The 13,290-nt window shown below is 40.8% G+C and overlaps 1 protein-coding gene across 1 annotated transcript in view; it reads left to right on the forward strand.

The window, feature by feature from the left end:
- PIBF1 (progesterone immunomodulatory binding factor 1) overlaps nt 1-9,624 on the forward strand; it is a 103,530-nt gene extending 93,906 nt beyond the window's left edge. Inside the window, exons 17-18 of the mRNA XM_081949427.1 lie at nt 6,125-6,298; nt 9,379-9,624. Coding sequence (XP_081805553.1) covers nt 6,125-6,298; nt 9,379-9,435 — 231 coding nt within the window. The 3' untranslated portion in view covers nt 9,436-9,624. The remainder of the gene's footprint in view (nt 1-6,124; nt 6,299-9,378) is intronic.
- Nucleotides 9,625-13,290: the final 3,666 nt, after the last annotated feature.

Raw genomic sequence — 13,290 nt, forward strand, 5'->3', positions numbered from 1 at the left:
CAGGGGTTGCCCCAAAGAAGAGGGAGTCAAACTATTCTCCAAGGCACCTGAGGGTAGAACAAGAAACAATGGGTGGAAACTAATCAAGGAGAGAAGCAACTTAGAACTGAGGAGAAATTTCCTGACATTTAGAACAATTAATCAGTGGAATAGCTTGCCTCCAGAAGTTGTGAATGCCCCAACACTGGAAGTCTTTAAGAAGATGTTGGATAGCCATTTGTCTGAAATGGTATAGGGCTTCCTGCCTAGGCAGGGGGTTGGACTAGAAGACCTCCAAGGTCCTTCCAACTCTGCTATTGTATTGTATTGTAAATAAGCCCCAGGGGCCTATTCTCACCTGCAGCAAGCCACAATTACACTATTAGGCAATTGCCAACCCATTTAGATTTTCCACTGTCTTGCTTTATCAGGATTCTTTCCTGTTTCATTGTTTCTTATCTGCAGGATGCTGGCTAGTGTTGACCATAAATACTGTATAGAAAGCAATAGAATTTTTAACACCTGGAACCCTTAACAAATAGATTCATTCTTGCACACGGTTTTTGTGGATGGGAAGTGACAGGTCTGAATAATTTCCCGCTTCCTTCAAAATATCCCCCTCCTCAAAAGACACTCCCCCCACCAAACCCCACACATATTTGCATTTATTGTATTATATAAAATAAACACAACGCTGAATATAATTCTGTTTTCAGGAAACTCAATTTGCATATGCTACAATCATAATCAGGGTTTATTGTAATGCAAATTTACAGAAAAGCATGGCAAGCACCTCACATTTTGATTTATAAGGGGAAAGCTCTATGAAATATGGGCAAATTTTGTTGTGTTGTTCGGCTTGCATGATTGAACTGGAAATTACATTATAAGAACAGCATTTTTCAAGAAAGCCAAGCTGCATTTATTTGTCTGAGATGTGTGTTTTATCAAAAAGGCTGGAAAAATCATCCAACTACTTGGATTTACTTATTGATTTGTTTAATAGCTTGTTTATTACTGTGACTCTTTCAGTACTATTGTTGTAGGTATATTGTCCCCAGGGACCAGGTCTGGTCTTTTCCTTTGTAAAAGCATTTTGCCCGCTTAGCAGTTTGTCCTGATAAGCCTCCATTGCTTTAAGAAATTAGTTATATGTCTTTTGGTTTAGTGTCTCTCAGCGCTAAAAAAAAATATATTAAAGCATCCCATAATTTAAAACGTGCCTATGTGAATAGTCCAAGATTGTCTACTCTTTCTGAAAATGCTACAATAGGATTCCTGCTTTCAGCCTACAGAACATGGCCCTTAATTTTGCCTATAAAATGTGTAGTCTAAGGGGTGCTCAACTTCCAAAAATAATGCCGGAATAGAACATTCTGAGGAGAGGGTGGGTGGGTGGGTCTCTTTATTAATAAAGACAGTCTCTTAAACTCAAATGGTCTAACCAAAACCAAACATTTTGTAACACAGAATAATCACAGGATGGCTGAAGTGTTGTCGTTTCTTCATAATCCCTCCAGGTTCTGCAGAAACTCTCAACAACTGTCAGTCCCATCAGCCATGGCCTCTTGAAGGACCTTGCCAACATTGGTTTGATCTCGTTCTATTGTTTTTGTGTCATCTTTTCCAAGAGGACAATTAAAGAACCAAGTGTTATGGCAGTCAGTGGGCCCTGGGAACCTTTTCAGACAGATGCCTCAGTTATCTGTGACTCTGCAACCACCATCATCTCCAACTAGCATTGCTTGGAGCCCAGGAGGCAGATTTGATACCGGCTTTAGAGTCAGTGATAGAAAGCAAGATTGGTTTGACCCTTTTAACTTGATTTGCAAGCTATGTTCATTGTTGAAGATGTCAGATGTGGCTGTGGTGACACACAGATCATAGTTGGATGACTCCTGCTGTAGCCTCTAGAAGGCGTGGAAAAAAAGTCTTCTGACAGGTTGTTGGGAGCATGTCACCACTTGATGATTCAATTATTGCAATTGTTTCCTGAGCTTCTAGTGTCTTTCTGTGCCCAGGTCAAAGTGGATCTTTCAACCCATGAATTGTTTGCAATTTATAGTAATGAATAACGAATGAGTAATAGGAATGAAGGAAAGGCAGTTTTCTCCCATGTGAACTTGTCAGCCATAGATATCTGAGCTACTTTTCAAACAAGAGAAGTTTCGTTCCATGGCTGTATCTGAGTTTTGAACTGACTTTCTTGGGCTGCCATGTTTATTCCATTCAATCAAAACTACTTTATGGCTGTGGGTCGGATCTTTCTCCTTCCTCTTGTGTGTCCTCTCTCTTTTTCTTCACAAAATGAAAAAGATAGATTCCTAAACCTAGTCTCAGATATAATCAAGCCACAAATCCTTTTTTCAGCAGAAGGTCTCAGTTAAACCCATTGCAGCATCTTATCAATAATAGATCATTCAAAGCTTATTTAGCAATGATTTCCTCCTCACAAGACTTACAACAGGCGAGGCTTTGGTGAAACCTGTAGAATCTTAGAACTTAATCAGATCATTCATGTAGATTTTGTCCAGAAAGGTTAGGGTAATCAAGTAAATCTCAATGCAAAATTAAAGGAAACATAGATCTGTTGTTAAATTGCAGTATTTATTTTAGTATTTAAAATCAGTATTTAGCATTTAAAGTGCAGGAAAAAGTACTCAGTCACTTCATTCTCCTTGTGAATGAAAGGAGAAGTTGTTAGCTAACAAGGGAGAATTTTGAAAACACTGTTTGAACTATCTAAATTAAACTTAATTGAGAAGCTTGCTTGATTTTAGGACTTGAATACGGTTTCTTAACTCATACAGATGTTGATTAACCTCAGAGTTGCGCTGCTTAGCTTTTATAGTGGATATAGAAGAGAATTCTTTATTAGCCAACTGTGATTGGACACACAAGGAATTTGTTTTTGGTGCATATGCTCTCTGTGTACATAAAGAAAAATAAAATAGAATACATTCATCAAGAATTATAAGGTACAATACTTAGTGATAGTTATAGGTTACTAATAAGCAATCAAATTATACTAGGAAACAAATAAAACAATATAAATTGTAAAGATACCAGCAACTTGGTTATAGTTGTAAGTGGGAAAAGATAGATACTAGGAAGGAAGAGAAAAACAACAGTAATACAGACTTAGTAGATACAGTGTTGTGGGAATTACTTATTTAGCAAGAGTGGTGACTAAACATGGTGCTTTGCTTTACACAGTATTATTTCTGACAGCAGGAGATCACTTTTTCATCTGAAGAACCTTCACTGTTCTTTGTATGTTTGCTGTGTGTATGTCACCCGGTGGGCTTGTTTTCTTTCTTCCTTTGTTTTAGGTCCCAATCCATCACCTTCACTGTGAGTAACAAGGTGCTAATGAGGAACACTCAGTTCAAACAATTCGCCTGCATCACCCAACTCTTATTAGCATCAAAATTAACCTTTAGACATAGGCTAGGATAGAATAGAATTACAGAGTTGGAAGGGACCTTGGAGTCCAACAACCCCCTGCTTAGGCAGGAAACTCTACACTGGTGGAACACTTCTTAGACATGGGCATTACATTCTGAAAAAGTTTGGTGCAAGACTAGATGACAGTCTTCCATATATTTTTTTTTAAAAAGAACTTAAAATAGAAAGGGAAAACACAAGGAACAACGGATGGAAACTGATCAAGGAGAGATTCAGCCTAGAAATAAGGAGGAACTTTCTGACAGTGAGAACAATCAACCAATGGAACAGAAGTTGCCCTTGGAAGTTGTGGGAGTTTCATCACTGGAGGCTTTCAAGAAGAGATTGGACTGCCCTCAGTCAGAAATGATGTAGGGTCTCCCGCTTAGGCAGAGGGTTGGACTAGATGACCTACAAGATCCCTTTCAACTCTGTTAATGTAATCTAAAAAACCTTTCCTCTATCATCAGATTCTGGAAAGTTTGCCCTGATTTTCCGATAGGCCATTGTTTTTGTCTCTGCCTTGGGGGCTGGCCTCCCTCCAGGAGAGATAAAAGGGCCAAATAACATCTCTGTAACACAACTCTTTATCTGCATGAATCGCTTGATGTTGTTTTGGAGAACTGTTTTGGAGGGGGGGGCAGGAGGGAGGGGGCGGGCAGTGTCACCACGTCTTTGATCAATAGAGGATTCAGCAAAAATTATTTTCATGACATATTTGGCCAGCAGGGAAGCATTGCTCACATCCCAATCTGAAAGGTATTTGAAAGGGTCTCCGATTTCCCTGGCTTACAAATAGTAGGTACGCTTGGACCGCCGATGACGGTCTGTTAAGGACGAAGCATGTGCTTGGCGCAAAAAGGCTCCCGAGTTATTTCCATCCAGAAAATCCTGTCTATGCATTGCTTTGGCAACCTCTCTGCCGAGTTTACAACTTCCAGCAACACGTCGGTATCAGTTATGCAGCCCTCGGTGGAAACAGCTGCTTCTGCAGCCGATCTGCTTTGACATGTCGGTCCCCTTGGTTGGATTATGCAAATATAGCTGCAACATTAAACGGGGGAGGGGGGAGCAGTGAGTAGGACACAGGCAGCTCTGAGCACTGCAGGATTGGGAAGGTAGCCCAGGAGATTCCTGCAGAAATATTAATTTCACAGGAAAGCAAGGGAATTCAGATGGCCTTCCAGTGTGGAACTGCTTCTAAGCAGAAATAGATGAAGAATTGTTGTTTCCTCCTTCTGGGACTTGTTCATTATTAAAACTGTATAGTGTGATGCAAATCATGTGATAGTCATATTGAAGGGTGTTTTTTTTTTTAAATTCTTCATTTATATTTTGCCGCAACAGAGAGAGACATTGACTTGCAGTCTTCAGACTTTTGCAGTTAGTTTAGACAGCAGTGCCGAAAATACCTCCAGGCTGATGTGAACTAAACCCATATCAAGAAAAAGGGGGATTTGGCCATAATCCCCCCACACACACTAGAGTTCTTGCATCTTAAAGGATTTGATTAACTTATTTGGGGGGAAGTTCTGGGAAGAAAGAACTTTTTTTTAAATCCCAGAGCTGATAGTGGAGACCCAAAGTACAAATTCTTTTGCTTTTTCAAGTATGGAAATTTTCCTTGAAAAATATCCCAATCGCCAGCCGTCAACACACCACTCAGCCAATAGGAAGGCACCACATAAACACAATTCCCAGAACATCCCAAACCACGTCTTGCAGTAGAGAGAAATTCCCTGAAGATAGGCTCCAGCACCAGTCCGAAAACTCAGAAGAATAAATCTCTGGTTGCGGTGACCGACCCAAATTCGATCTCGCATCCTTATTCTGGGACATATACATTTGCCTTCATTCGTGAAAACCTTCCTCACCATTTCCCTTTTCCTTTCACGATGAGGTAGCTCCAACTAAATAAAGAGACCATAAAGGGAAGGTAGCCACTCTCATGACCACAGTGCCCCTGGTTTATGTGAAGGGTTAATACCACTTTACAATGCCCTGGTAAGGCCACGCTTGGAATCCTGCATCTAGTTTTGGTCACCATGAGGTAAAAAGGATGTGGAGACTCTAGAAAGTGTACAGAGAAGAGCAACCAAGATGGTTAGGGGACTGGAGGCTAAAACATCTAAAGAACGGTTGCTGGAATTGGGTTTGTCTAGTTTAATGAAAAGAAGGACTAGGGGAGACATGATAGCAGTATTCCAATATCTCTGGGGCTGCCACAAAGAAGAGAGAATCAAGCTGTTCTCCAGAGCACCTGAGGACAAGAAGCCATGGATGGAAAGGAGAGGAGCAACCTAGTCAGTGAGAACAATTAACCAATGGAACAGATGGAAGTTGTGGGTGCTTCCTCACTGGAGGTTTTTAAGAAGAAATTGGACAACCATCTGAAAGGAGAGAAGCAAGCTAGAACTAAGGAGAAATTTCCTGACAGTTCGAACAATTAACCATTGGAACAGCTTGCCTCCAGAAGTTGTGAATTCTCCAACACTGGAAGTTTTTAAAGAAGAGATTGGACGACCCTTTGTCTGAAATGGTATAGGGTTTCCTGCCTGAGCGGGGGGGGGGGGGGGGGTTGGACTAGAAGTCCTCCAAGGTCCCTTGAGACTCTTATTCTATTGTTTGTGCTTCCATGTTCAATATGTGATTTCTATTTCACATCCAGCAATTTGATCCTGTACTTTGCTTTCTTTAGGAACTAGCTGCTATGAAGCAGGTGCTGCTTACTCTTCGTGGTCAACCCCAAGGGGACAACTTGCCTCAGAAACAGAGAAAAACTTTGTCGGAAAAATCTGTCTCGAATCCATCGGTTCAGTTCCATTTCCCTCACGAGGATGGGAATACGTTTGCACCCAAGCCAACAATCTTTGTAAGTAGAGTAGTGTTTTGAGATCCATGCATCTCCTTTCAAACGTGGCTTGCCAGTGCTAAGCTTCGAACAGGGAGATGTGAGTTCCGATCCGACCTCAGTTATGGAGCCTTGCCATCCTGCTTTTAGCAATAGCACTTAGACTTACAGTAGTGGCCAAAATTGTGGAAACCTTTTGGGAAAAGTATACAGTATTTTTGAGGTTTAATGGCTAATCACGCTACTTATATTTGGACCAGTACCATCAATCTTATATAGCAATGGAAAGATAATTTAATCAAGAATATAATGCAACAACGTTTGTTCAATTATCTGTATTCTGTGAAAAGTTATAGTCAAATAACCAGAAAAAGGAAACACAACTTGCTTAGGTTGATATCAGGTAGCTTTCCTTCAATTAGCATGGGTATTTAGAGAGCCAATCAGATGTCACCTTGTTTTGGCAATGAGCCAATAGGATCACAGTAGGATTCAGTTATTGATGTTGAAGCTAAGAGGAGGACATTTGTCAGATATCATTTTTGTATATATCTCATTTTTTTTCTACGTTTCGCTTTTCTTCTTTATAACTGCTATTCTAATAGCAAATCCTTCATAAAAGTTGTTGCATTAAATTCTTGATTATCTTTCCATTGATACATAATTTTATGGTACTACTAAAAAAAAAGTGTTATCAGCCATCAAACCTCAAAACTACACTTTTCCCAAAAGTTTTCCACAATTTTGGCCACTACTGTATATACCACTCCATCGTGCCTTCAGTGCTCTCTGGGCTGTTTACAATGCCAGCATTTTGCCCCCAATAATCTGGATCCTCATTTTACTGACCTCGGAGAGATGGAAGGCTGAGTCAACCTTGAGCCCGTCAGGATCGAACTCCTGGCAGTGAGCAGAGTTTGCCACAGTGCTGCATTCTGACCTCTGTGCCACCAGGGCTCCTTTTGTCTGTCGCATTCACTCGCATCCAACCGTAGATGTTCTTTTACCACAGGCCTGCAGTTACAGAAGTGTAGTTGTGAAGATGGCTTGTGCTGATGCCAAAATATAAAGCCGAGTACCCTTTGGAGGTGACATGTCGTGCATTCTCCAGGGTACGAAGCAAAACCAAGAACCAGTTGGAGATGGTTTTTTAGGCCTTCGGTATCTTTTAAGGTTCCAGATGTTTATTCTGTTCCTTGAAATCTCTAAAACTCCTCAGAAATGCAATATTATGAGGACCCAGATTGTTGGGGGCCATATGCTGACTCCTAAACTGCTTAGAGAGGGCTGTAAAGCACTGTAAAGTGGTATATAAGTCTAAGTGCTATTCAGTGGTGGGTTCCAGATCCCAGTGCAACCGGAATGCGTACTTACCGCCCGTGATGCTCCAGCTGCTCGGCAGAGCATCGCACAGGCACGGTATGCTCCGTCCGCGGAAGCCCCGAAAACTTCAAATACCGGTAAGCAGCACGGGCGGGCCAGTGGGCCCTCCGGAGGACCGTACCGGAACGGTACCTGGTGCACCCATCAGGCACCAGTACACCCAGGGCGTACCAGTCGTAACCCACCACTGGTGCTATTGCTATTTTGGTCTCACTCACTTGGTAACCCGCAGAAGTGATTTTTCAGATTCAACATACTGATTTCAGCCTGTCGATAAGAAGCCGGCAGCCTACAGAATATGTCCCTTTCACACAAGTGGCACCCCTAATCTGGACCCGCTGTGACTGAGATTATTTGGGCAGCTTTGGAAGGAATAAATCTGTAATTAGAGTGCCTTACAGACAATTAATACTATGCTAAGCTTGCTTGCTTGAAGCAATGGTCCACTTAGCAAACCAAATAGACGTCCCCGATAGGAGGATAAGCCAACTCATCCTAGGAATCATGGCTTTGCACAAGATGGAGGGAGGAGAGTGAGAAACGCTGCTCCTTGAAAAGGTTCTGAACTCTCACTCTTACTACTTTCCTGTTGGCGTAAGTGAACAATTAACGGTCAAAAGATGAGGAGATGCCGCCTCCTCTGCCCTCCTGAATCCATGACTCCTAGATTATCAGCAGTTAGATCCCATGGTCCGACTTCCTATCAGGCAAATGGAAACAATGGGTCCTCGGTTGTCCCTGAGCTTGGTTGTTTTCTTGCAGACGTTTCATTAACCAAACTAGGTAACATCATCAGTGCTAGACATCTAGTAGTCGTAATGTTACCTAGTTTAGGTAATGAAACGTCTGCAAGAAAACAAGCTCAGGAAACACCATTTCAACCCTGAGCTACAAGTAAAGGAGCCGTGGTGGCACAGTGGTTAGAATGCAGTCTTGCAAGCTAACTCTGCCAACAGCCAGGAGTTTAATCCTGACCGGCTCAAAGTTGACTCAGCCTTCCATCCTTCCGAGGTCAGTTAAATGAGGACCCAGATTGTTGTGGGCAATACGCTGACATGTGTGAACCATTCAGAGAGTGCTGTAAAGTAGTATATAAGTCTGAAAGCTATTACTATTGCTATTAAGACAGGCATGGGAACCTAAAGGCAATGTCTCTTCTGGGCATTATGCCCTCATTATTGGGCACAGCTCTGTGGCTCTTTCCAAAGTCGATGAGACAGAAATATCTCACAAATACATTCAAATGTGCTACATTTGCATAATGGATACCGTATTTTTCGGAGTATAAGACGCTCCAAAGTATAAGACACACTTTAGTTTTGGGGGAGGAAAATAAGAAAAAAAAATCTGCCTCTGCCTACAGCATCCATCGGTATTGTTTGCAGCCTCCAAAAGCTCCGTTTGAGAGGACGCACAGAGGCCAAAGTGTGGAGGTCGGTGGGGCTACATTTGGTGTACAAGATGCACCCAAATTTTCACCCTCTTTGGGGGGAGGGAGTGCGTTTCATACTCCGAAAAATACCGTATATGTTTCCTGGGACAAATCTTGGGCTTCCTTTCCAGGATGATTGGCCTGCGTGTGGTTTGCCTCAGTTATGTTGATGCTACAGTTTGGGTGACACGTTAGTCAGCAGAGGGGCGGGTCCCCAAAGAAAGGTTGCAGAAGGGGGGGGCAGTTGCTTGGCTCGATGTTCATGTCTTGTCTTGTCTTTTCCTAGACCAAGGAGGCTCCAGCACAAGGCCGGAAGAAGGGCAAACAAACCAAAGCACCCTAAAGTTTTATTCCAGGGAAGGCTCATCACAATCATGTCTGAAGACTTCTTAATTAACCCACTCTATTTTCCTAACTGCATTTTAACTCCCTTTGCTTTTAATGCCATTGTGGCTCCAAAGAGACCCATTCTGATCATTTAGGATTCGTGCCACTGGTCTGCACACTTTAATGCTGCTAATAAAAACATTGCACGGTATTAAACTGAGATGGGTGTTTATTGAGAAATGCGTTCTGAAGTGCCAACACTCAAAGCTTCTTCTCTCGGGTTCTTCTGATGGGGATGGAGAAATAGCCTTGCAATGGAATGGCTGTAAGAAATGAAAAGAACAATCAGTAGCACATTTGAATACTTCTCATGAGTGTTTTTAATAGCTGAGCTGGACAGTAGTGGCCAAAATTGTGGGAACCTTTTGGGGAAAGTGTATTTTTGAGGTTTGATGGCTAATAACACCACTTTTTTCTTAGTAGTACCATAAAATGATATATCAATGGAAAGATAATTTAATCAAGAATTTAGTGCAATAACTTTTATGAAGGATTTGATATTAGAAAAGCAGTTATAAAGAAGAATAGTGAAACACGTAGAAAAAATGAGATATACAAAAATGATCACCATAGAAAACACGAGATATATAAAAATTATAACTGACAAATGTCCTCTTCTCAGTTTCAATATATGACATCAATAATTTAATCCTACTGTGATCTGATTGGCTCATTCTCGAAACAAGATGACAGCCTGATTGGCTCTCTAAACACTCATGCTCATTGGCTACAATCAGATGAATGAAAGCTACCTGATCTCAACCTTTTTCTGGTTATTTGGCTCTAACATTTCATAAAATACAGATAATTGAACAAACCTTGTTGCATTACATTCTTGATATAAGATATAAAACCCTTTCTTATTTCCCAGGAAACATGGTAAGAAACTACGGAACATCCTGAACTAAACGAAATCACCAACATTATTTTTAATCCCTTTAAGACAGGAGTGTCCAAACTTGGGAACTTTAAGACTTGTGGACTTCAACTCCCAGAATTCTGGGAGTTGAAGTCCACAAGTCTTAAAAGTTCCCAAGTTTGGACACCCCTGCTTTAAGATCAGTGAGATGACAGGATTTAAAGGAACAATAAATGGAGGATGAAAAAGTCTCAGGAAAGATAAAACAGGGAGAGTTGGCATAGAGTGTGGCTTGGCTAGGGTGAGGAGACTTTGTTTCTCATTTAATGACTTTTTATCAATATTTAAAATATAAAGAAAAGGAAAAATAGGAAATTAAGGGAAGGAAAAAGAGATGGTGAAAGAAAATATGAGGTACAAGGAAAGAAAGAAAAAAAGCGTTGACTTCCGACTCTTTTTAGCACAGTACAAGATAACAGCATTCCATCCTGAACTTTTTACTTTTACATATTAGTATATAACTAGCCATTTCTATAATAATAAATCTAATCGGCAAAACCATAGTCAAAAGTTTTTTTCATCACAAGCACAAAATCCAGAAGTGATATCCAAATAAAAAAAACATAATTAAATGCATTCTACTCTTTGAATAAAACAATTTAATTTCTGCTTTATATTCCTTGCTGTGGAAATATTATACATGTTTCTATTTGCACTTAATAATCTTTATAAACTATCACCATTCATATTAACAAAATTTGCTGTATTCTTTCAAAGTCTTTAATCTTAAAGGAAAAAATACTTTTTTGTCCATCACGTTAAAACACTAAACTTTTCTTTAAAAACATTTGTAAATTTAAAACTTTCTAATACATCTTTGTTTTCCTCCTAGCATGCATACTTTAAAGTTCACTATTAAATTAAGATCACTCCCTCCAAGTTACCCTCATAGAATAATTTGTTCTTGTATACATCCTTTTTTTAAAACCCTAAACTTTTCTTCAAATTTATGCATCTTTTTCTTTAACTTTCTCTTAACACAGATACTCTCAAATACACTTTCATTAATATTTTACAAACTTTAGGAATTACTTAAGCGTATGTTTGTATGTATGTACGTATGTATTTTTCAGACTATAACATCGGAGTATAAGACGCACTTTAGTTTTTGGGGAGGAAAATAAGGGGAAAAAATTCTGCCTCTGCCTACCAGCTCACGTCCTTAGCAAGCAGCCTGGTCAGCTTCAGCACATTAGTTTGCTGGTTGTGAGCACGCAGGGGCCTCATTATGTCTGATATGCAGCTTCAAAAGTACAGCTGATCGTCGGTGGGAGCTCCAGTGAGTAATGCAGGTGAAGCGTGGAAGCAGTCAGACAAGGCAGCAACTGTTCCGGGTTGCAATTTTGGCTTCCACGCCTCCAAATGCTTGCTTGGACACCACATTCCATGGTATTCATCTGGCTTGCATTCTGTCAGTGTGTGAGAGAGTTGAGGGTTGTTTGGAAACAAACAGTATTTGCTGTGTGAGCAACAAGGAAGGAGGCAGCAAGGAGCCTGGGCGTGGCTTGTTCTGTACTAAAGCTGCATGCTGAGCTGATATCTGAAACTAAAACTGAAAGCGAAACTTCTCTGTTGAACTACCATGTTGGAAAATCTGCTTTCGGTATTATATATTTACTTAATGTGTTATGTTATATATAAAGAGAAGTTATTGAATCCTGCTGAATCAGTTACTTCTGTGTGCTTTCTGGATGTGATTGCTGCTGCAAACTTTGACACGTCCTTGAAGCAAATAGCGAACAGCCAGGTCAGCTTCAGCACATTATTGCAGCCTGATTCAGCCTGAGCAGCTGATTGGCGGGTGGATCTGTCTCCCGAAATACCCCCAATCAGCTGTTCCAGGCTGCAGGGATCGCCTCCTCCGTGCCGTGCATTTTTGGCTACATTCGGTGTATAAGACGCACCCAAATTTTCACCCTCTTAGTGTGGGGAAAAGTGAGTCTTATACTCCAATAAATACATTATTTCAAAAATCTGCGTGGGTAGACTAGAGCCGAAATTGTTAATTGAAAAAAAAAAATTGGGGTGGGCTCAAGTCTGCTGCCTCTGATGGAGACCGAGAAAAGCCGGCAATATTTGCATCAGGTAAATTGGTAATTCTCAGGATCCTGAGAATCTTGGATGCTGCTGACAGGATACTGGTGGGTTCTCCAATTAAGGAGATTTATTGTGGTTGAATTTTGATAGGGCTGTTTTACGTTCTACTGCAAATTAGATTCTATTTCAATTCCACAGTTTCTGCACTCCGGTCCCTATTAACGTAATTTTCCTCTTTGTGACATACTCCAGACCTCTAACAAACCCGACTCCATTGTTGTGAACGGAGTCCTTTGACCAACTGGAAAATACAACAAGGGCTTTAACGGGGACAATATCCTGTGTTTATTTTGTGGTGTTCAGCAAACACAACTCGAGTCAGCGGGAGCTGAACAGAAAGCTGAGATCACCCCCTAAATATCAGTTACAGGCGAATTACAGGTTTGCACTTATCAAAATTGTCATTCTTTGAAAATTTTGATCCATTTCGTGGTTGCCCTCCACTTAACGACCACAATTGACACACACACACACACACACACACACCCAATTTCCATGATTCAGCAAGACAATTGTTAAGTGGGATTTGCCTCATTTTATGAACCTTTCCTGCCGCAGTTGTTAAGTGAGTCACTGCAGTTGTTACATTCTAACGTGTTGTTAAAATACAATCCCATGATCCCAGGACACTGCAACCGTCATAAATTCATTCCTGTTGCCAAGTGTCCGAATTTTGATCACGTGGCTATGGAGCTGCCACAACAGTTATAAGGGTGAATAAACGGTCACTTGTTTCAGTGCTGTTGTAACTTTCAACAGTCATTAAACAGACGGTTGTAAATCAAGGACTACCCT

The sequence above is a fragment of the Natrix helvetica genome, assembly GCF_964273705.1.
Source record: "Natrix helvetica genome assembly, chromosome: 3".
NCBI lineage: Eukaryota > Metazoa > Chordata > Lepidosauria > Squamata > Natricidae > Natrix > Natrix helvetica.